The 24089-nt window shown below is 37.1% G+C and overlaps 1 protein-coding gene across 5 annotated transcripts in view; it reads right to left on the bottom strand.

Annotated features, from left to right (window-relative positions):
• The window catches only part of diaph3 (diaphanous-related formin 3), a 557032-nt gene that overhangs the window by 232226 nt on the left and 300717 nt on the right, over window positions 1-24089 (bottom strand). For all 5 annotated transcript variants that reach the window (XM_049465746.1, XM_049465747.1, XM_049465749.1 and 2 more), the window contains 3 exons: window positions 17279-17374; window positions 11647-11741; window positions 5607-5708 (listed from right to left, as the gene is read on the bottom strand). In XM_049465746.1, the coding sequence (XP_049321703.1) occupies window positions 5607-5708; window positions 11647-11741; window positions 17279-17374 (293 nt within the window). The remainder of the gene's footprint in view (window positions 1-5606; window positions 5709-11646; window positions 11742-17278; window positions 17375-24089) is intronic.

Raw genomic sequence — 24089 nt, 5'->3', positions numbered from 1 at the left:
GATATATAGTATTTAAATATATACAGCATGCTGTTTGTTTGGTGTCGCATTTCCTCTCAGCAGCAATGGGGGAAATCATAGTCAGTTGTTCTCACACATCTATATCACACTATGCTGATATTAGACACTGTCCTGAGACTAAATTTGGTCAGTGTCTCTGTATGCTCGTGGACAGCTGGGTCCTCTTATTTCTTACTTTATTTTAACACATTTTTATTGTCTGGTCAATTAAATTTGTGATAAATCAGTAGACTAAATATCTATATCTCTGTTATGTGACTTTACATTACATTATCTATTTCTGGGACAGATCTTCAGCTAGGTAAGCCTGAGCCACACAGGAACATGCACACATCAGTGATTAATGGTTCATGCAGCCCAGTGCGGCCAATCACAAGCAAGGTCAAGCTCCTGATGTGTTCCACCGAGTGGCAGAGCCGTGTGATTGGCTATTTGTTCATGTGTGGATGCTGTCACAGGTGTACAAGGCTAGAGCGACAGAACATCACAAGAAAAAGAGAGAGAGAGAGGATGAGAAAGCGAGAAAGGGAAGGACTGACAGGAAGGAAGGATGAACCTGACTGAACCTTACTTATGTAACCAGAGGAACCTTTCCTCCTCAGGTCGACTCTAAGGGCAAATATATGTGTATATATGTTTTTAGGACAAATATATGGGTATGCTTTTACATATTTCTGTAGCACAGGACAAAAGTACAGAAGTGAACATGTTCAAATAAACTTTCACTCATTTTTATAGCATTTCAAAACAAGTTTAGGAGGCAGAAGCATATAATATTTAGAATTGAATATAAAAACACTAACTGTTGTTAAATCCCTGCTAAAACTGTGAGATTTCTCTCACAGCACCAATAGTTTTACAGAACTTTGTATCTTTCTGTATCCTATCAACATTATTCACTACTTCAATCCTAAACTATATTATACAAACATAAGACAATGCCCAATGTTTGCATAGCATGTTTGCGTAAAGCTAGCATGGCAATGAAGATCTACTAAATAATGGCCCAAACACTGATATACAAGCTATGTCATCTGCTGGTGTTGATCCACTGCATTTTATTAACAAGTCTAAAGTCAGTGCAGTTTTGTTTTCCCACAAAATCTTACAGCACTTCGTATCTTACAGCTTCCCTCTTCTGATAACTTTTATGGAGATGTGGATTTCATTTTACAGCAGGACTTGGCACACTGCCCACACTGCCAAAAGTACCAATTGGTCTTATATAATATTCAGATTTTCTGAAAAACTTAAAATAGATCGCTCTGTGTGTAATACATCTATATAATATATGAGTTTCACATTTTGAACTGAATTACTAAAATAAAGTAACCTTTAAATTATATACTTTTTAAATGATTTTACTGTTTGTTTGTTTGTTTTTTTTATTTCAAACATCACTTGTAAAGAGTGATGTAACAATAAATTAGATTTTGTTTGATGTGATTTTTGTGCCTTAATGTGATTCGGATTAGCTTTTTTTGTCTCTCTCTCAGGGCTTCACATTAATGTCAAATGCAATCTTTTATATCAGATTGGAGAAACTTTCATATATGGATTTGTATCAGATTTGTGGGAATGTGAAATTAATGTAAGCAGGCAGATCAGATTTTAAAGCATCTTATTGCCTTGCATGCATGCGTTTAATGCTGCCGTTGACAAAAGTATTTTCCCTTTAGAGATCAATCAAATTTTATCCACAATTAGACAGCATGTTGAGTGTTATTGGAATGTCATTTCTGTAGAGGTGACATTTCTTATTTTTTAAGTTTTAGATTTTATTACACATTATATTATATATGGCATTATAGAGATATTTTTTTATGACTGTGTGGAAATGTAAAATACAATATTTTTATAATACAATATAAAAATATGTTTTTATTAATTTATTTGTTTGCTTGTTTATTTATTTTTAAACACTGTACAGAAAACACACTCAATCATGCTTATCAGACAGATGTACTGTTTTAGTTCCTGAGGGAAATGATCAGAGAGAGTATATTTTATATTTTTTTTAGGCCGACACGTTTTAATAGCTGTCAAGGGCTTTATTAGTTTTATAAATTTGTCATTTAGCAGACTGACTGCTTCGGTTCCACATGAGCACATGTTAAAGAACAGATTTTCTCGAGGTGAAGAAAAAATAAAGAAATAAATTAATAAAAAATGCTTTCTAGCTGACATTAGACTTTGGATATTAGATTTAAAAAAATAATAAATATTTCATATAAATAAATGCAAAAATATGTGTCAGTTCAATTTTTTTTCCCCCCAATGCCCTTAAATACACTTCAAGGACATGTGAGTATTTCAATACACAGCTTCTGAATTCACTAGAACTACAGACCCTGCCTAACAGTTTAATATTAACTACTGAAATAGTAGCTTAAAAATATTATTTAATAAGAAACCCTGAAGGTTAAAAATCCCATGAATAACATTAATAATCCTGCAGTTACGCCTGCTGTTACTGTAAACATCACTCCTTAGAGAGATGCTCGATACGTCAGCAACACTCAGCCTACGTGCTCTCAGAAGTGCTAATGTGCATGACAAATACTTTACCATCTCCATCAATATAAACATGAACATATAACTTCATATAACTTGTATTTACACTGCTCCGTCACGACAACGCACATAAACGCACTACCCCCCGCTAACTGGTTGCATGTGGGCATTACAAAGGCGTTTAAATCAATTAAATTGTTTTAATAAATAGGAAATGGTTTTATACAAGCTAAATAAATATAAATGTATATTTATACATATACATGTTCAATTAAGCTTAATAACACTGTCTAGTGAGCATATTGGAGCATATAGGCTAACAAAAGCAAAATTGTCCAATTTAATTGTATATTAATATTTTTAAAACCCACCAGATACCCCAACAATCTCTTTAACCTTTCTGCAAACTGTGTGTAGTAAATCAGCAGGTATTGATCATAAAGGACAGATTCTGATTGGATAGACGCATCGCGATGGAAGGATTAATTTGCATAAAGTTGTAAAGTTCATCTCGGCTCAACTTTTCATCACATCGCCTCCCCCGGTAGGGCTGAAACGATTAGTTGATATAATCGACAACGTATATTATAAAATTTTGTCGACTCCAAATGTTCATTGTTAATTGTCAATCGTTAATTTGTAGAACTACACAAATTACTGTGAACAGAAACATAATGGAAGAAGGGTAATGGGCTCAATCACAGAGCAGCACTTTCCATATTTAAATGGAAATCAAATGTAATAGACATTTATACGGCATTTAAATCTCAAGTTCAGCTGTTTCTATCATTTTGAACTGATAGAGAAATCTAGAAACAGGAGCCGTACCCACAGCAAGCAAATATGAAGGGAATGGCAGAAATAAATAATCATAATAATCATAATGATCAAATAATCAAAATGAACGGGATACAGCGCTGTGCATTGACAATGTAAATGCATCTAACACTGAGCTAAGCACACTAAGCAGTAAAAAACATTAAGTCTAGTTAAACATTTAAATCTATTATGTATGACCCATTCTGAACTGGTATGAGTTAGAGGCATTTTTAGGAAGTTTGTCAGGTTCTGTACGCCAATACAACACAAGCATTATCTGGGATTTACAATAAATAGCTGCTAAAGTAGTAAGGTAGTATAGTAAAAATCTATCTATTCTAGGCTACAGCGGAGGTGGGCTGCATTTCACAGGTGTCATAGAAGCGATTTCAAGGACTGAACTGATGTATTCTTCTAGACATTAAAATACACACAAGAAAAAGAGCGAGAAATCACCATTAAAATGTGTGAATTAGGAGGTAAAATACAAAGCTTCCACAGCAGATATTAATCTATAATTTTAAAATGTTATGATGTTTTGTAACTATTTTGTAACTACACCTACCCCACTCAAACCACATTTAACAACCCACAACCATCCCTCCACACCCAGTGAAGTTTCAGGGTTACAGTAAAGTTTCTCCTGCACTAAGGCTGGAGCAGTGTTAGCATTAGCCACTAACTGCAGCGCTCTCTCTTTTCGCCATTCAACAGCAAGTAAATTGGACTGTAGACTGTTTGCTTGCGGTGTTAAACAAGGTACAAACTGGGACAAACTGCTTGCTGTTAGTGCTCTGGGTTACCGGAACACTCATGGTTCCTAAGTGTAGCGCTGTAGGGCGGCATCTACTAGCGCGAAGCTTATGTTAACTGCGACTAGAGATAAAATATTGAAAATCTAAGCTTACTGTAAGTAAACAGAAGCACTGTATTTACCCAAATATAAAAAAATATGTATATATATATATATATATATATTTTTTTTTTTTTTTTTTTTTAGGAGAGAATTCTGTGTAGATTACTGTGAGACACCCTTGTTCCTTACTAGTTTCGTTTTAAATGCGGCTTATAATTTGGTGTGCCTTATGTATAAAAAATATAAACCAGAAAATTGACATCAACTGTCACCCTATAATCAGGTGTAAAATAAAGTATATCCTTTTCATCCGCTGGTATATTCCTCTATTTTACAGTATTTGTGCAAAACTGTGTTAAAACCTGCTGGTACTGCTACAGATATTCAGTCTCATATGAGACACTAACACTGCTATAAATGTAATTTCCCTTTGGGGAAAACTAAAGGCTTATCACAAATCACTGTCACACAAAAGCTTCACATCTCCAAAATGGCTGATTTACAGGTGAAAAAATAAAAAAATAAAACTTTTCAGATCAGAGTCTGCATCACAGTTTATGTCTTTGTTATGTTTTATTCTGTACATTTAAACTATATAGTTTTGATTTCACACTGCAGTTTTAGTGACTGAACAATCTTTACTGTATCCTGTAATCTTCCCCTACATGGGCAAAGTCTCCTTACACTCCGCGTTGACTGATTTGTAGAACGTTGTTGATTTTATGAACTGCCTTTATGAACTGCACCTGCACGTCAAGAGGATTTATTGGTTCTTTTTCTTCTACTATTGTTTAATGGATGGTGATGGTCTGCCTCAACTTAAGTACAATATCGAAAAAAAAACAGACATTACAATATTTTTGTTTTCTTTCAGTATATAATACTGTGGTAGAAATAAATAGTTTTTTTTGTCCTTTGGTCTAGACTGTGATTCATAACACTTTTCACTCCCGCTAATTGAATCTTTACTTGAACCAAACTCAAAAAGTCTGATGATCTGTACTAAACAAAAAGCTGGTAAATTCATAATTAATACATAATGTAATGCAATACGATGTATTGAACTTCAATGCAATGAAATTTAACGTACTTCAGTGCAATTTATTTTAAAATGTGATTCAATGCACTTTAATGCAATGCAATGCCATTTAATGTACTTCAATGCTATGTAATTTAACATACTTTAATGTAATGCAATGCAATTTAATGTACTTCAATGCAATGTAACGCAATGCAATTTTAATGGCCTTTAATGCAATGTAATGCAATGTAATTCAATGCAATTTAATGTAATGCAATGTACTTCAATCTAAAGCAGTGTAATGTGCTTTAATGCAATGTGATGTACTTCAATATAATGCAATGTAATGCAATTTAAGTATCGCAATGTACTTACCACAATCCCAAACTGCTCAGGTTCAGATAGCCTGGCATATTCATTCTTGTACTTGGCCAATGCATTTAGCTGTTCCTGCTCAGGAAGGTGCTTCACCAGATTCTTCAGAAGAAATTGAAATATAGAAAAGAAGATAAAGAGAGAGAGAGAGAGAGAGAGAGAGAGAGAGAGAGAGAGAGAGCATCAATATCAGCCATATGGTCCACGCTGCTTCTTTATTAAACTTTCCAGAGGAGAAAAAATGGATAATAGAGTTATACTTTTTTATAGCAATCTTCAATCAATAATTTTAGGTTAGTGCTATAACCCATATAACCCTCTCAATTTCTACTAAAAGTGAAGTATTGTACCCCCCAGCACCACAATCCACAGTATCTCCCATTTCAGCATATAGCTTAGCCAAACACTGAATTGTTCTGGCCTGGATGAGTTACAACAGTAAAACTATCTCTGCTCTGGAGAGGAAAGCGGCAGGAGAGGGTAATACGCTGAAACTGAGGGCACACAGTATTATCAGCCAATACTTCAGTGTGTCTAGCAGCAGACTGCGTGATCATGAGAGCATCATTAACCTTTCTGTCCAGCTGTATGACTGCCCTTTCAGCTCGCCATCTACTCTCCTCCTCACAGAAGCATATGGGGGTCTGCTGGAGTGTGCTCTCCTAAAACTCCACTAAATATCTCCTAAAACTCTACAAAATAATTCCTAAAACTATACAAAATAATTCTTAAAACTCCACTAAATATCTCCTAGAACTCTCCTAAATATCTTTTTAAACTCTACTAAATATCTCCTAAACCTCTACCAAATATCTCCTAAAACTCTACCAAATATCTCCTAAAACTCTACAAAATATATCCTAAAACTCTACCAAATATCTCCTAAAACTCTACCAAATATCTCCTAAAACTCTACCAAATATCTCCTAAAACTCTACCAAATATCTCCTAAACCTCTACCAAATATCTCCTAAAACTCTACTAAATATCTCCTAAAACTCTACTAAAGATCTCCTAAACCTCTACCAAATATCTCCTAAAACTCTACTAAATATCTCCTAAAACTCTACTAAATATCTCCTAAAACTCTACCAAATATCTCCTAAAACTCTACTAAATATCTCCTAAACCTCTACCAAATATCTCCTAAACCTCTACCAAATATCTCCTAAAACTCTACCAAATATCTCCTAAAACTCTACTAAATATCTCCTAAACCTCTACCAAATATCTCCTAAAACTCTACTAAATATCTCCTAAAACTCTACCAAATATCTCCTAAAACTCTACTAAATATATCCTAAAACTCTACTAAATATCTCCTAAACCTCTACCAAATATCTCCTAAAACTCCACTAAATATCTCCTAAAACTCTACTAAATATATCCTAAAACTCTACTAAATATCTCCTAAACCTCTACCAAATATCTCCTAAAACTCCACTAAATATCTCCTAAAACTCTACTAAATATCTCCTAAAACTCTACCAAATATCTCCTAAAACTCTACTAAATATATCCTAAAACTCTACTAAATATCTCCTAAACCTCTACCAAATATCTCCTAAAACTCCACTAAATATCTCCTAAAACTCCACTAAATATCTCCTAAAACTCCACTAAATATCTCCTAAAACTCTACTAAATATCTCCTAAAACTCCACTAAATATCTCCTAAAACTCTACTAAATGTATCCTAAAACTCCACTAAATATCTCCTAAAACTCTACTGGATCAACCTGGAATTGATTAGTATAAGACGGGAAAGGTGGTTTAATGTAATTTTACTACAGGACATCTGCAAATTATATGACAGATTAGTACAGGATAAGAAATCTCAGTGTAAATGATTGAGATGGGAGCGGCTACTTGATTTACATGCTGCAGTTACATCAATATGCAAATTTTAAAACACAACTGGATACACTATACAAGTAATATGCCAAATGCATTTGCCCCTGCAGGTATCCACCCCTATAATGTGGAGTATACTAGAAGTCAGCAAAAATTAGTGCTGGATGATATGAACAAAATATATGTAAAAATATTCTGCTTAATTTCAGTCAATACAAAATAATTTCCACTCTTCCTCCAGACTCTGGTCCCTTGATTTCCAAATGAAATGTAAAATTTACTGATGATCAGTGATGGTTTGGAGAGACATGTCATCTGCTGGTGTTGATCCACTGTGTTTTATTATCAAGTCTAAAGTCCAGTGCAGTTTTTTTTTTTTTTTTTTTTTCCCCACAAAATCTTACAGCACTTCATGCTACCCTCTGCTGATAACTTTTATGGAGACGCAGATTTCATTTTCCAGCAGGACTTGGCACACTGCTCACACTGGCAAATGTACCAATTGGTCTTATATATATTACATAATATTGTAATTTTCTTAGACACTGATTTTTGGGTTTCCATTGGCTGAAATATCAACAATAAAAGTGTGTAAAACATCTATATAATATATAAGTTTTATATTCTGAATGAAAATTACTGAAATAATGTAACTTTTTTCATTGATATTTATTTTTTTTTATTTTTTTTTTATTTTTTTTGAGATGCACTAGTATATCTTTAGAGTGGGCCCAAGATACAATGCCTGGCTTAGTTCAGAATATGCATGCTACAACCACCATTCAATTACTCAATAGCTAAAATAATACTTCTAACTCTAAGCTAAGTACTATAGTAAAAAGAAGAGTGTATGCAATTATGAGGAGTGCTTGAAAAAAACATTATCTCTGTGATCTATGAGCCTCTCGATTTTTGATGTGAGCATTTGCTTGAGTAATTCCTCTGAACGCCCTTCGTTTGCCCTTCGATAGGTTCATTAAAGGGCAGCTGTACGTTTTATCATTACGCAGGCCAATCTCATATAGCGAGAATAATCCCCACCAAATCTCATATATCAACATCCTCACAATCATCCGTCATCTCACGCAGAGGAAATCCATGTCACCTAGCGGCGAGCGTCAATAGCCGTGATATAAATTCCCTTTTAATAACCAGAGCCCATCGACGGGGGCTCAGCACTGGGGCTGTTTGTTTAATTTGCTAAATCCAGGCTATGAGAGGCCAGAACTCTCTCAGGTTCCTCAATTCCAATATTTATGAAGCCGGCTATTCAAACTAGCTAAGTGACGCTGGATCAAACCCTTGGTGCTCCATGGTGGAAGGGCTGTTTACACACCACAACCCTTTGGACATATATCAAACAAGCCAATTCAAAAACATGTGTGGAGTCCAATCGTTACGGATGTCACCTTTGCGCTTTGGAGCTGCGCTTAGCGGTTCAGAGCTTCAGGTGTGGAGAGGGTTTGCTTTAGCGTTTGCTTTAGCGGCTGTTAAGGAATGTGCAGGTAGAAAGAAAGCTCTAGAAAGAGCTAGGCTGGAGTAATGTATACAAATGTTAATTAGAATGTTAAATAAAAACCCATCATCTAAAGTGGGCTTCAGAGGAAGAGGAGGTGCAGATGCAGAGAAAAAGAAGAAGAAGAAAAAGAAGAAGAAGAAGAAGAAAGCAGCGTACTAGAGCCTTTAATGCATCTCATTAGACATATAGAGACGTATCTCATTAGACATTCCCCATAAGTCACTGGACCTGCTGGACCCGTACAGACAGTGGTAATTACCAAACACACAGGCCTGAAAGGAGAAAGGGAGCTTTAGAAGAATGTAAAGCACAATGGAAGCTGCCAGGCTCTGTGAAAGGAGCATTCTGAAGATCTGAGTACAGTAATGACGGCGCCAGTCAGGCCCTCTCCTCTCTAAACCTGAAGGCATCCCTCTCAGCCTCTAATGAGAACAGACTAATGAAGACGACGCTGTACAATGTGCAGGGTCACACATCCAGACCAGGACTACGCAGCTATTGTGCCGAGGAAAAGGTATGAAGGTCATAAAAATGCACATTCCACATTACTGCAGCACGTCAACATCGCTCAGAGTCCAACCATACCGTTGACTTTTCTGGCTCTGGTTAAGAAAAAAAAAAAAAAAAAACACTACATACTATAGGTATGGTGTTTGACAAAAGGCTGGAGAATATACTAGTGCACCTCAAGAATTTAGATTATCATTGAAAAGTTACTTTATTTCAGTAATTCAGTTGTAAAAAAATGTGAAACTCTTAAATTATATAGATGCGTTACACACAAACTGATCTATTTTAAGCGTTTATTTCTTTTGTTGTCTAAAAATGTTTTAGAAATTGTGAATCTTATATAAGACCAGTTGGTACTTTTGGCAAAATAAGTCCTGCTGGAAAATGAAATCTGTATCTCCATAAAAGTTGTTATCAGCAGATGGAAGCTGTAAGATATGAAGTGCTGTAAGATTCTGTGGGAAACAAAACTGCACTGACTTTAGACTTGATAATAAAACACAGTGGATCAACACCAGCAGATGACATGACTCTCCAAACCATCACTGATTATCAGTAAATTTTACATTTCATTTGTAAATCAAGGGAGCAAAGTCTGGAGGAAGAGTGGAGAGACACACAATCTAAACTGCTTGAGGTCTAGTGTGAAGCTTCCACCAATCAGAAGTCTCTAGTGCTAGGGGTACATTTTTTAACATACCGCCATACAGCTAGAGGCGCTGTGGAGCGCTGTGTGGAACCGCACCACCAAAGTAGCAGATACAGCCCGCTAGATAACACTAAACATTTAGTATAACAAGCTAATACACTTTAGTAATGGTAGCTTAGCTCTGCGCGGTCAAACGCACGGTCCTGCATGGAAAAAAAAAATTCTATCTGTCAAAAATAAAACAACAAAAAATATTCCCTTTAAAAAAGAGACAAATGTAATAGTGCAATCGATCCACACTTTTCTCCTTGGAGAAAGGTTCCTCTTGTCCCCTGGGTCCTGGGTACAGAACTCCCTAAAAAGCAGTACCTACAGTCCTTGTAAATATAATAATAATGTAGTTTTGAAGGGCAATTTTAATGCACACTGAACTGAAATTATTTGTTAACTTATTTTAAAATTGTAATGCCTCTAATGACTTCAATAATAACATATTGCAAACTGAAATTAAACTTGTGTCTAAACTTGTGCAATAGAGCTTTTGAGAAATCTCTCTTTTGAATACTTTGAGTAAAAAAAAAAAAACATTGAGTATTATTTTGTCCATTTATAGTGTTTATTGAACATTAAAATATTTAGTTTTGTAAAGGAAGCCGTGTTAAAGTTGTTGGCCTAGCTCCTTTTGAGGTCTATTGTTTACATTTTACATTTTTCAGCTGTTTTTCTGAAGTCTGATTTCTTCATATACAGCTCTGGAAAAAAGATCACTTAAAATGATGAGTTTCTTTGATTTTACTAAATTGAAAACCTCTGGAATATAATCAAGAGGAAGATGGATGATCACAAGCCATCAAACCACCAAGCTAAACTGCTTGAATTTTTGCACCAGGAGTAAAGCAGCATAAAGTTATCCAAAAGCAGTGTGTAAGACTGGTGGAGGAGAACATGATGCCAAGATGCATGAAAACCAGTGTTATTCCACCAAATACTGATTGAATACTGATACTGGATGTCTTCTTTGCACTATGTAAGGTCTAAAAGCTCTGCATCTTTTTTTTTTTTTTGATTCATCCATTTCTCATTTTCTGCAAATAAATATTCTAAATAATAATAAGAAAAAATTGGGAGAAATGTTGTCTGTAGTTTATAGAATAAAACAACGATGTTTATTTTACTCAAACATAAACCTATAAATAGCAAAATCAGAGAAACTGATTCAGAAACTGAAGTGGTATATTACAGCTGTAATAGTAGAGTAGTATCCTAGTACAACCCTAACAGTAAAGTAAATAAAATATAATAATAAAAATACTGTGATATACTGTGAAACTGTCAGCATCTCAAAAGATATACATGTGATATATGTGTGATATACATTTTTGGTCATACCGCCCAGCACTAATCTCAATGCATGAATATTATAACATTTTCTTAAACAGACTTAAAAAAGCATTACCCAAATCCTTAACTCTCAGTTATAAATGTTGGGAGATAAAAGCAGATGTTACCTGGATCATAGGTTCTGTTAGCTGCTCCTCATCGACCTCCAAAATCATCCTCCTTATCTCCTCATAAGGCATACGGAACGAACCCAGGAAAATGGCTGAGAGCGAAAGAGAGAGAGAGAGGGATGATAAAGAGCTTTAATGTTAGCACCTGAACTTTCCTGGATCAGTGACACAAAGGCCTAAGGCTCCCACAATGCAACAAAAATGGAGACCCCCCCTCCTCCTCCCCAGCCATCAATTATCTGCTTAATTTATCTCCATGGCTTCGGCTGATGACTTCCATTGTGCATTAATGTATGAACTAAAGGTCACAAGGCTTCCAACTTAAACCTAATGAAGTGGAGGAATCAGTGAACTTCTCACACAAGCACACAAGCGCACACACACACACAAGCACGCACACACACACATTCAGCAGACGCTCAGTGCTGAAGCTGCAGCTATTAACTTGGCAGCGAGTGAAAAGCAAAAGGACAAAAAAAAAAAAAAGAGAAGTGGCTCAGTTGCAGGAAAAGTCATTGTACCCTTTGAAATAAGCTGGATTTTTTGCAGGCTAGAAAAAGTAAGTGAACCTCTAATAATAGTTTTTGTTAATAGCTAAACAAATATTTAGTTGCACTTTTTGTAAGGTGCACTTAAAATCCTTTAAACTTCCCAAAAATTGACAGTGAACTTTATAATGCTCCTTATGTATGAACCGTTATAAGGTTAAGTTTGCAGTGAAGTTTCTCCAGCACTAAGGCTGGAGCAGCAGCATTAGCATTAGCTGCTAACCGCAGCGCTAGCTCTTTCACTGTTCAGAACAGAGTTTATTAAACTGTAGTCAGTTACCAAAACACTCATGGTTCCTCAGTCTAGCATAATCAGGTGACATTTACATCCTGCTAGCGCTTCGGGTTAGCAGCTAATGCTAATGCTGCTGCACCCAGCCTTAGGGCTGGAGAAACTTCACTGAAAACTCCCCCTTAGACAAAATATTGGAAATCTAAATAAACAGTTTTCAGGACAGAAATCTGTGTAGTATTTTTAAAATTAATTACAGTTTTGTTTACTTAGGTGCTTCAATTAGAAGGAAAACATGGCGGCAACCATGTTCCTTACTAGTGACGCTTAATGCGCTAAATGTTTGTTATCTTTGTGAGCAAGGTAAATCCCTGGCCAGTGTGCTCATGGCAAGGCCACTGGACTTACAGGAGTCGTAACAATGTCTGGTTGGGTCATGATGCCTGATGCACTGTATCTACTATCAGAAAAACTGGGGGAAAAAAAAAAAAAAAAAAAAAAAAAGTGGAACAGATGTACAACACTTATGTTTGCAGAAAAAAACAACACTACACAGCAACACCTCGTCCCAACTGTAGGCATGGTGTGACACTCCTCAGTACTGTATCTGTATGGAGAAGATACTGCTGAACACAACCCACACCATAACCAATACCACACTACACACACACCACACCACACACACACACTACACACCCCACACACACTCCACACACCACACACACTCCACACACCTCACACACCTTAGTAACCACCTAGCAACTTCTTAGCAACACCTTGACAACCACCACAAACACCATAGCAACCACCTAGCAACCACCACAGATACCATAGCAACACCTTAGCAACCACCACAGACACCATAGCAACCACCTAGCAACTGCTTAGGAACACCTTAGCAACCACCACAGACACCATAGCAACCACCTAACAACTGCTTAGCAACACCTTAGCAACCACGACAAACACCATAGCAACCACCACAGATACCACAGCAACACCTTAGCAACCACCTAGCAACCACCCCGGATACCATAGCAACACCTTAGCAACCACCTAGCAACACGTTAGCAACCACCTAGCAACATCTTAGCAACTATCCCAGATACCATAGCAACACCTTAGCAACAACCTAGCAACACCTTAGCAACCACCTGGTATATGTTAGCAATTTCCTAGCAACCACTTAGCAACCACTTTAGAAATTATAGCAACTGCCTAACAACCAGTAAGCAACACCTTAGCAACCACCAGGATACCATAGCAACACCTTAGCAACCGCCTAGCAACACCTTAGCAACCACCCCTGATACCATAGCAACACCTTAGCAACCGCCTAGCAACACCTTAGCAACCACTTAGCAACCACCCTGGATACGATAGCAACACCTTAGCAACCACTTAGCAACACCTTAGCAACACCATAGCAGATACCAGCCAGCACTGCAATCACACTCACAGTTTCTGTAGGAACTGCAATCTAGTTATTATTATTATTATTATTATTATTATTATTATTATTATTATTATTATTATTAATAATAATATACATACTGTTTTTTTAATAATTAAGCTTTACAGTACATATTACATATTGTTACTACAAGAAATATACATAATGTTTAGCATTGCATATATTATTGCATACAGCAAAAATTAACATTGACATCATAGTCTATAAAACAGAACTTTCCAATTGTGGAAAAAAGGCCTTGCACTATCCAAGTCTTCAAAATGGTTGTCTAAACCTTTAAGGGAATTTTAACCATTAGATGCAGCAACCTTACTCTGTAAAGTACATTAATAAATTACTATTTTATTTGACCACTTTGAAATTATGATATTGATAATTATTCAATTATTATTAAGGGAATGTATGTTTATTTTTAGTGTCTATACTTTCAACTGGAAGAAAAATGTTTGTTAAATGTATCACATTCTTAATTATAATATTTTAGATAAACAGAATTAGTCTGAACTGCAGAGTTCAGTTCCACTTCCTGTAGTTACAATTCAAATTCAACTCAACATCCTGTAGGGTGGCACGATACACCATTTAAGTATCGTCATTGCTTACTGGGGGCAGGATTAAACACGAGGTAACCGTATGCATGGCCTCCATCCACACGGCTAGACACGTGCTTGTAAACGTGAGCATGTGTGGAAAGCTGTGCACCTCAGTCCACCACAGTTCTTTTCCAGTCACAGATATTTCCAGTTACAGCTGAATTCATGCTTTTAATCCCAGAAAAACTACGCTGTTATTTACCTTTTAAAAAGACATTTAAATGCTGATTAAAGGGCGATTACTGTTGTTTTGCCTCGGGTTTTGAGTTGAGCTCGGTGCTGACTCAGCACTTGATTGGTTTGTACGTGAGACCGCGCACAGGTGGGGGCGGGGCTAGTGACATCATGGGCTCTGCGTTGTTTAATATTGCCATGTATATCATTCATTGAAGAAAAAAAAAAAAAAAAAAACATTTGCGATGTAAAATGTTTCCAATATCGTGCAGCCCTAGATTAGATACTGAACGAGAGCGAGAGCAGCTTGCTTTTCGCTGTTAGCCAATGTGTGTGCAGATTTTAGGCACACAGAGAAAAGGAGGACTCGGACTCATTCCAAACAAGGTTGAGTCAGAGACGAGACGAGACCGAGACCGCTTGTTTATGGTCTCAAAACCAAAACCGGACACGATTTCTATGACACTAGGAAACACAGAGACTTGGAACTAGATTGAGGTTTAAATAGCCGATACCTTATCTATTAAAATATGCCTGGACCGGTCCTGATCTTGATCCAGCGGATTGGATCAGAACATCCCCTCTTGTAACTGTATATTTAGACGTGACGTTTCTCCACTGTTCTAGAGATGATTTGTAAGTCACACAGGGCCTGTCAGTGCATTTCAGCCTCTCCTCAGCTGCTTTAGAGCCACTGTGAAATCCCATGAACATTCATTACACACTTCAGTTCAGGCCAGGAGAAGCTTCTGTGGTGTGAGACTGTGAGACATGGAGAGGCAAAGATCTGCTCTTGGACTGTCACTTTTTTATATATATGTGAGTGGACTGTTCTGGCCTTGCAAAAATACTGTAAGCTCTGATTGTGGCCCACTCACTTCACTCTGCCTCTCTGGCTCTGTGTTTAATAAAGCTGCAGAAAGGCTAGCGGGCGTTTTATTTAGAGTTTTATTGCAGTATAGTGGGTGAGATGTTTAGGAGTACAATATGACTGGAAGTGGCCAGGCACTATCCATTATAACGTATACAGCATTCACGTTACTCCATTTCTCGAAGTAACACACAGAATTGGAAGACTCAGATCAGTGAATATAGCGTTCAAGTGTGTGGTCAAGGAGGGCCACCGTCAGTCAGTTGATAAACAGGTACAATGAGTAATGCAGGATAATCAATGAAAGAGACAGAACCAGAGAGCGGAAAAAAGAAAAATAGGAAATAAAAAGGGAAGTACGGAAAGTTAATGTGCTACAATCAATATTTTATACATTATTTTATACAATATGGATAAAATATTGTGTTTAATAGTACCAGTGTGCTGGAACCACCATCCCTGCTATTCCTAATAGAGTATAGTAATTTATATTTATTTATCTGAGGAGCTCCTGTTGCTGTTTCTTACTGTATGAGTGTTTTTATCCAAGTAAAATTGAAAAACTAACAACAAACAGCAATTATTCACTCAGAAAATAGATAAACAGAATTGTGCAATCGATTCACAGCTCGAAAAAAAAAAAAAAAAAAAAGTTATTCTCGTCCTCAAGATGAGACCAGAATCAGTCATGGATCCGGAATCATTTTTTTAGGGTTACTGTCTGGAAAATGAAATCTGCATTTCCATAAAAGTTGTCAGTGATGGTTTGGAGAGACAGGTCATCTGCTGGTGTTGATCCACTGTGTTTTATTATCAAGTCTAAAGTCAGTGCAGTTTAGTTTTCCCACAAAATCTTACAGCACTTCATGCTTCCCTCTGCTGAGAAAAACTTTTATTGAGATGCAGATTTCATTTTCCAGCAGGACTTGGCACACTGCCCACACTGTACCAAAAGTACCAATTGGTCTTATATAATATTCTAATTTTCTGAGAAACTGATTATTATTATTTTTTTAGCTGTAAGCCATAATCATCAACAATAAAATAGCTATAGCCTTAAAGCTCACCTTCCGTCGTTTTTTCTTTCATTTTAAAATGTCTAGTTGTGGTCTCTAGTATGAATGAATGACATGTGAGCCGTTTTTGTAAAAAAAAAAAGTGCTCAGGTGTCTCTGTATAGCTCTTTTTTAATGGACTGTTTTAGGGGTGTGTCCAAAATGTCCGGATTCCAGCTTTGCTCATGAATATTCATACATGCAAACAGAATGCAAATATCTCTCCTCTGATTGGCTAGGAGCACTGCGACGCCCCTCCACCGCTCTGCCGCTCACTGCCTCCCACCTCCTAACTGATGAGCGGTGATGTTGCGTTCGGAGGGGGGAGGGGGGATTTCTTTGCTTAGCTCCTGCAGACAATGGGGGCTGCAAAACAGTTTAATGTGCAGGTGTACACATTCAACTTGGAGAGACCTACTGTATTTCACAAAAAACAAGAAAAATCGGATTTTCGCGGAAGGTGACCTTTAAAATAGATCACTCTGTGTTTAATACATCTATAAAATATTAGAGTTTCACATTTTAAACTGAATCACTAAAATAAAGCAACTTTTCCATTATATAAAAAAAATTGACATGCAGTAGTAGATGCTGTTCTCACTTTAAAGTGCAAATAAGAATTAGATATAATTATCGTACAGCGGCTAAATAGGGGAGATTATATTAAAGGATGGGTACTCACACAGGTTCTGAGCGATCTTTGGGTCCAGCACTTTCAGCTCTTTGATTCTCTTCTTCACAGATTTCTTCTCCTCCAGTTCCTCCTCCTCTCGCCGGGCTGTGGAGATCAGCCAGCACACACACTCGTTAGAAACTGACACACTAATACACACAGCAAAAATCTTTACATGGCTCCTAAAAGATTTTAGCAGAAATTCTTAAACAATGTCTTTACTATAAAGGTTTTTAAAAGGAAAACAATAAAAGATATAGATTTTTTAAGAACCCTAATGAATTGTGTCATTTTCTGTCATGATATTTCAGGAGATTATTACTCACCAATAAACTGCATAAAGAGATTTACATGTCTATGAGTAGTGAACGAGCACAGAGTAGGTTGTTATAATATAATGATGAAGATAAAGGACACGTTTTAATACTAGTACACTCAACAGTAATATTAACGTATAGTAACTCTTACATTTTTATGTTTGACTAAAATGTTGCATGTTTCCCCCAAACTAAACTAAACTGCACAAACAGTATTAAATAGTAGAAAGCATTGAGTCGAGTGAATAATTAGTTGTTTTGGGTTTGTTTCGGGATAAATACTAGTGCAAAACTAAATACAAACACAAATACATAAAAAAGCAGTGCTTAATTAAAAGACTGGAAAACACAGTACTCTCTCTCACAAACAAGCAGACAGAGAGTAGAGTTGAAATATGAGTAAAAAGAGACGGATAGAGAGACAGATAAAGTGTGTGTGTGTGTGTGTGTGTGTGAGAGAGAGAGAGAGAGAGAGAGAGAGAGAGAGAGAGAGAGAGAGAGAGAGAGAGAGAGAGAGAGAGAAGTACAGAGAGAGAGAGAGAGAGAGAGAGAGAGAGAGGTGTTTAATGTGGTCTAATGAGGGGTTTGGACTGAAATAAATCTCGAGTCATTCAGCGGTGTGTTTAATTGCGCTACTGCTGTCAATCAGCGCTTTAAAAAACTACAGTCGGCACAAACAGCCCAAACAAACTGAATAATTAAAGAGAACGGCCACGTGGGAAATGTAGTTTACTTAATGAAGACTCGCGGGGATGACTGATGTGTTGACCTGCCGGGGTCAGATGATGACATCCTGTAAACACGTGTATCAGGGGAGGAAGAACCGCAAAGTTGTTTTTTTCTTCCTTTAATTTCAGAGAGGTGTACAAGTGTGGGGGAATCGTAATAAAGCATGTTTGGTGTGTGTGTGTGTGTGTGTGTGTGTGTGTGTGTGTGTGTGTGTGTATGATTCTAAGCGAGTGTATGCGTTTTCCATGGTCTCAGCGGGGCAGTAAGGGGATTGGTAACTGGCGAGACGGCCGTGGAGAATAAGATTAGAGCCAAAGTGCTGTGATGACTGAGCTGAATGAGGTCAGCACACTCACGCTCACACACCCACACGCTGATATACACACACACACACACACACACACACACACACACACATATACAGCTCTGGAGGAAAAAAAAACAACTGAAGAGACCACTTCAGTTTCTGAATCAGTTTCTCTGATTTTGCGTTTTATAGGTTTATGTTTGAGTAAATTAACTTTGTTGTTTTATTCTATAAACTACAGACAACATTTCTCCCAAATTACAAATATAAATATTGTAATTTAGAGCATTTATTTACAGAAAATGAGAAATGGCTGAAATAACAAAAAAAGATGCAGAGCTTTCAGACCTCAAACAATGCAAAGAAAACAATACATTTATATTCATAAAGTAGTTTTAAGAGTTCAGAAATCAATATTTGGTGTAATAACCCTGGTTGTTTTTTAATCACAGTTTTTTTTCATGCATCTTGGCATCATGTTCACCTCCACCAGTCTTACACACTGCTTTTGGATAACTTTATGCCTTTACTCCTGGTGCAAAAATTCAAGCAGTTCAGCTTGCTGGTTTGATGGATTGGGATCATCAATCTTCCTCTTGATTATAATCCAGAAGTTTTACATTTGGTAAAATAAAAAAAAAACTCATTTTTAAGTGGTCTCTTATTTTTTTTCCTAAACATTTATATAGTCACAATATCGCAATAGTCACATTGCAGGACGTGTGATGTCACTTAAGGCAAATAAATTAACACGTCATGTTGCAATGCTTTGATTCTTGACACAAGAAGTAGATACACAGCGCTGTCTCTGTGTCTGTGTAAGTGACAGGCTGCTGCAGCCTGAGAAGCGCGAGGCCTGAGCATGTGTGGAAAGCTGTGCACCTCAGTCCAGCACAGTTTTGCAGCTGAATTTATGCTTTTAATCCCAAAAAAAAAAAACACTCTTATTTACCTTTTAAAAAGTAATTTAAATGCTGATTAAAGGTCGATTACTGTTGTTTTGCTGCTTTCCTCGGGTTTTGAGTTGAGCTTGGCGTTGACTCAGCTCATGATTGGTCCGGATGTGAGACAGAAGCATGTGGGTGGGGGCGGGGCTGGTGACATTATTGGCCCTGCATTATTTATTTATATATCGCAATACATATTATCGGAACAACAATCACACCATTCACAGCTACAAACAACCAGGTAAAGGCCAGAGAATTCACAGATGGTAGCTGTCACAGGTACACTTTTAAAGGACCAAAACAAAGAAAAATAAAAAAAACTGAAGGAAAGAAACAAAGAGAAAAGAAAAACACAACACACCCCTACACGCATGGTGCCAGCGCCTCCGAGCCGCGGAGCAGCGCAGGGATAAACGAGTGGGACGGGGGGAGGAGGCGAAGTTAAAGCAGGTGGGCTGCAGCAGAACTTTAATTATTTAAGGCAGCAGATTAAGAGAACAGAACGACGGTCTCGGGAGGAAGGTGGGCAATTGTCTTGCACGCTAATTATTACAGCTGGCTGAGCACCAGCCCCAGAGCTCAGCCAGAGTGTGTAGGGTTAATCTACGAGAAGAGCTCACAAAATACTCCCTCCTACTCACACACACACTCTCGCACATGCACTCGCACTCAGGTATCAACACTAACGTAAAGAGACCAAAACTATAGACGAAAAAAAAAAAGTGTGTGTTTGGGTCGGGGGGAATGAGCATGCTCAAGGCAAATTGTAGGTCTGTCACCATGATTACATCATTGACTTATTGTAAAATAAATTAACATGCCTTTTTTTATATATATAATTTATTTCTTATTTTTTAACCCATTTTCTCTAATTACTCATAATCTCTAATTACCCAACCCACTCATTAGGACTCCCCCCATCACTAGTGATGCCCCAACACCAGGGGTCGAACCAGCCATCTCCCGAATATAGTGGCAGCGCTTCAGTTTGCTGGACCACTTGGAGCCCCAAATAGACATGACTCAACAACAAAATTCAGATTATAAGGCGCATCGGATTATAAAGTGCATTAAGCAACACTAATAAGGATGCTTACACCAGATTAAACAAGGGTGTCGCCATGCTTCCCTTCTATTGGGGAAGTGCCTTCTATTACCTTCTATTGGGGAAGTAAACAAAACTGATCTGGATGATAATCTACAGATTTCTCTCATGAAAACTTTTTGTTGGGGTGAGTAAAGGGCTTATTTTTATTTTCAGTAAGCTTAGATTTACAGTATTTTGTCCAAGTGTGAGTTTTCAATGAAGTTTCTCCAGCACTAAGGCCCGGTGCAGCAGCATTAGCATTAGCCGCTAACCACAGCGCTAGTGGGATGTAAACACCAGACTAAGGAACCCTGTCTGTTCCGGTAACCCAGTGGGCTATCAGCTAGCGGTTCATCTCACATAGATTGTTTTAACACAGTAAACACTAATGCTGCTGCACCCTGCCTTAGTGCTGGAGAAACTTCACCAAAAACTCCCCCTTAAACGCTTAACTTCAGTGGAGTGACTTTACTGCTACTTAATTCCTGACTGGTAGAATTCATACATAAGGAGCATCAGATTATAAGGTGCACTGACAATTTTTGGAAAAATTGAAGGATTTTAAGTTTGCCTTATAGTCTGAAAAATATGGTAATATAGTTACCTCTGAGCTTCTTAAAGTGGCAGCCCAAGTATTTAATCTACTTTTCCTATTTAATAATACAACTTTATTTATATATGAATATTTAGACTTTGCAATATTGCATCCCACTTTGAAATTGGTGAGCGCACTGCATTTTATTATTTTTACAGATTTACAACATAGGGAGACTAAAATAATATTGTATGACGTGATTTTTTGGGGGGGCAGGATATAGTTTAAGTTTCCATCCATTGCAGAGATGACGTGTTTTGAAAGTTGGTTAACTAACCATCTATTTACTTGCTGCAGACAGCACTTGAATTGCAATTGTTGCTACCGATCTGGGCCAGTGCAGCCCTTGAGCTAATGCACTGAATAATGCGTGTTTTCAGCCATTGTTGGAATACTATTACTGCAAATGAAAGGAAGCTGCTTGTATTTAATAGTTGTTTCAGTGGGTTGTCGCAACAGTCAAATGGCATATTTGTAATATTTGTCTCTGATAGCAAAACATCTGAGCAGTTCTCTTTGTGTTTCCTTGGCAGCTGGACACATCCGTTTAAGCTGGTGCTATGCAAATAGCACCTCATATATATACCTAACAGATGAGCTCTAATAACACACTGAAACTGTGCAGCAACAGAAGCCAATTCTGAAGCTCTCTGCACTTCCCATCCTGAGATTTTTCTTTGTGATTTTTAGAACAAAATTAACATCATTTCCATGATATTGAGCACAACTGAATGTAAGTCGTACCCACTAAAAGATACATATTAAATAAATAAATAAATAAATAAAAGAGTACATATACAGGCTGCACCTGACTATAAGGCTATCAGTAGAGGAACCACTATGGCTAAATCTGGACACTTTTTTATCTAACTATAACAATAGAGCATTAATATGCAGAAGATTATAAACTAACTGATGATAATCACAGCAGCCCTATAACAGATCATGAGTGGAAAATGCTCCTTTACCTCTGAGTTTCTTGAACTGGCAGCCCAAATTAATCTCTTATCTATCTATCTATCTATCTATGTCTGTCTGTCTGTCTGTCTATCTATATGTCTATCTATCTACCTACCTACCTACCGCCGCATCCTAAATAGTGTACAACATTAAAACTGAGAAACAATTTCTGTTACACTACAAAAAAGAGCACATTGTATTATGCACAGATTCACAACATTGTTAGCGATTCTAAAATGATGTTTTCTGACGTGATTTTTTTGTAAGAAAGTTTAATTTTTCTCAAGCGACTGGCAGAGAGAGAAAGGAAACTGCACAATAGTAGGACAATTGGGGTACGGCCGATAATAGGCAACAGCAAGTTATTTATTGTACTCAGTCACTAAAATGTGGTGTGAAACCAAAACTAATCGAGCTATGGAAATGGATGCACTGCAATAAACACATTAAACGCGGTTGGGTCCAGATTTTCAGGTGTAAAAAAGACCCTAAGGGGAGGACTTACTGACCACAGAGGAAGGAGAGACCACTATAACAGCACGAAACACACAAAAACCACACTGAAACACACAAAAACCACACTGAAACACACTGCGACACACACTTACTGGAAGCTGGCAGCTCCTCTGCAGGCTCACTCTCCTCACACACTTGAGTGAGGCGTGAGAGAACAAGACAAGAGAGAGGGAAAGAAAGAGAGAAAACAGAAAGCACATGAAAACCAGCAAACGACCAAATCGAAAAAAAAAAGCCAAAACAGAGAAAGAGGAAGAAAAAATGACAGAAAAGCCAAAGAGCCGAATGAAAGACAGCTAGATTTGAACATTGTGTAAATATAAAAAGGCTTAAACTTAACCTAATAAAAGCTAAATAATATTATATATGCAATTTAATGCTGGATGGCCATTAAGGATTCATGCTCACAGTATAACTGGAATGTGCTACGGCAAGCCAAAGGTACCAAACTGCCATTATAAAGCTTTTTAAAGCTCACATCCATGCACAAACATGACCTCTATGTTCCTCTAGATCATACACATGCATGTTTTTTATGATGTGTAACATGGTTATTTAACATTGCATTGCATTATCATTGCAATGAGAAGCTAAAACTGACTATTTTACAGACCTAAAACAGCAGTTTCACACTTAAAGTATCAGGTAAAGCCCAATATTCTGAGCGCCAATGTTACCTAATGTGGCTACATCTATTTTTTATAAATAAAAATGTCAACAGTGATCTAATGAACAAAGTTCTCATTGGGTTTCATGGGTTTACAAGCTGCTGTCAGCTTTATTAAACAAGTAGCATTAATGCAGCTAAGTTGGATAATAGCAATTAAGAAGTTGGCATCAAAATAAGGACAAATTCTTACACACAAACATGAAAAAAAAGCTCTGATTATTTGTGTTGTAATGAAACGAGCAATATATACACACACACACACACACACACACACACACACACACACACACACACACACATATATATATATATATATATATATATATATATATATATATATATATATATATATATATACACACACGAAATATTTTTACAACAAGTACCAACCTTCCCACAGGTTAGTTAATACAGGGGAAAAAAACAGCTCAGAAACAACACAGAATTACGTGAGTTCTAAACAGTAAAATCAGAACACGAGCTATGTGTGAGGAACATCGCGAAATAGGCTTTCACGGTCCCTACAGAACTCTGGAGCCCTGTGTACTCTGGAGTGATGAATCACGCTTCAGTATCTGGCAGACAGATGGACGAATCTGGGTTTGGTGGATGCCAGAACAATGCTACCTACCAGACTACAGAATGTCAGCAGTAAAGTTTATTAAAGGTGAGAAAACTAGAGCTGTTATTCA

This window comes from Astyanax mexicanus, chromosome 16 (assembly GCF_023375975.1).
Source record: "Astyanax mexicanus isolate ESR-SI-001 chromosome 16, AstMex3_surface, whole genome shotgun sequence".
NCBI lineage: Eukaryota > Metazoa > Chordata > Actinopteri > Characiformes > Acestrorhamphidae > Astyanax > Astyanax mexicanus.
Note: the sequence above shows the minus strand (reverse complement) of the source record. Positions and strands in the feature narration are given on the sequence as shown.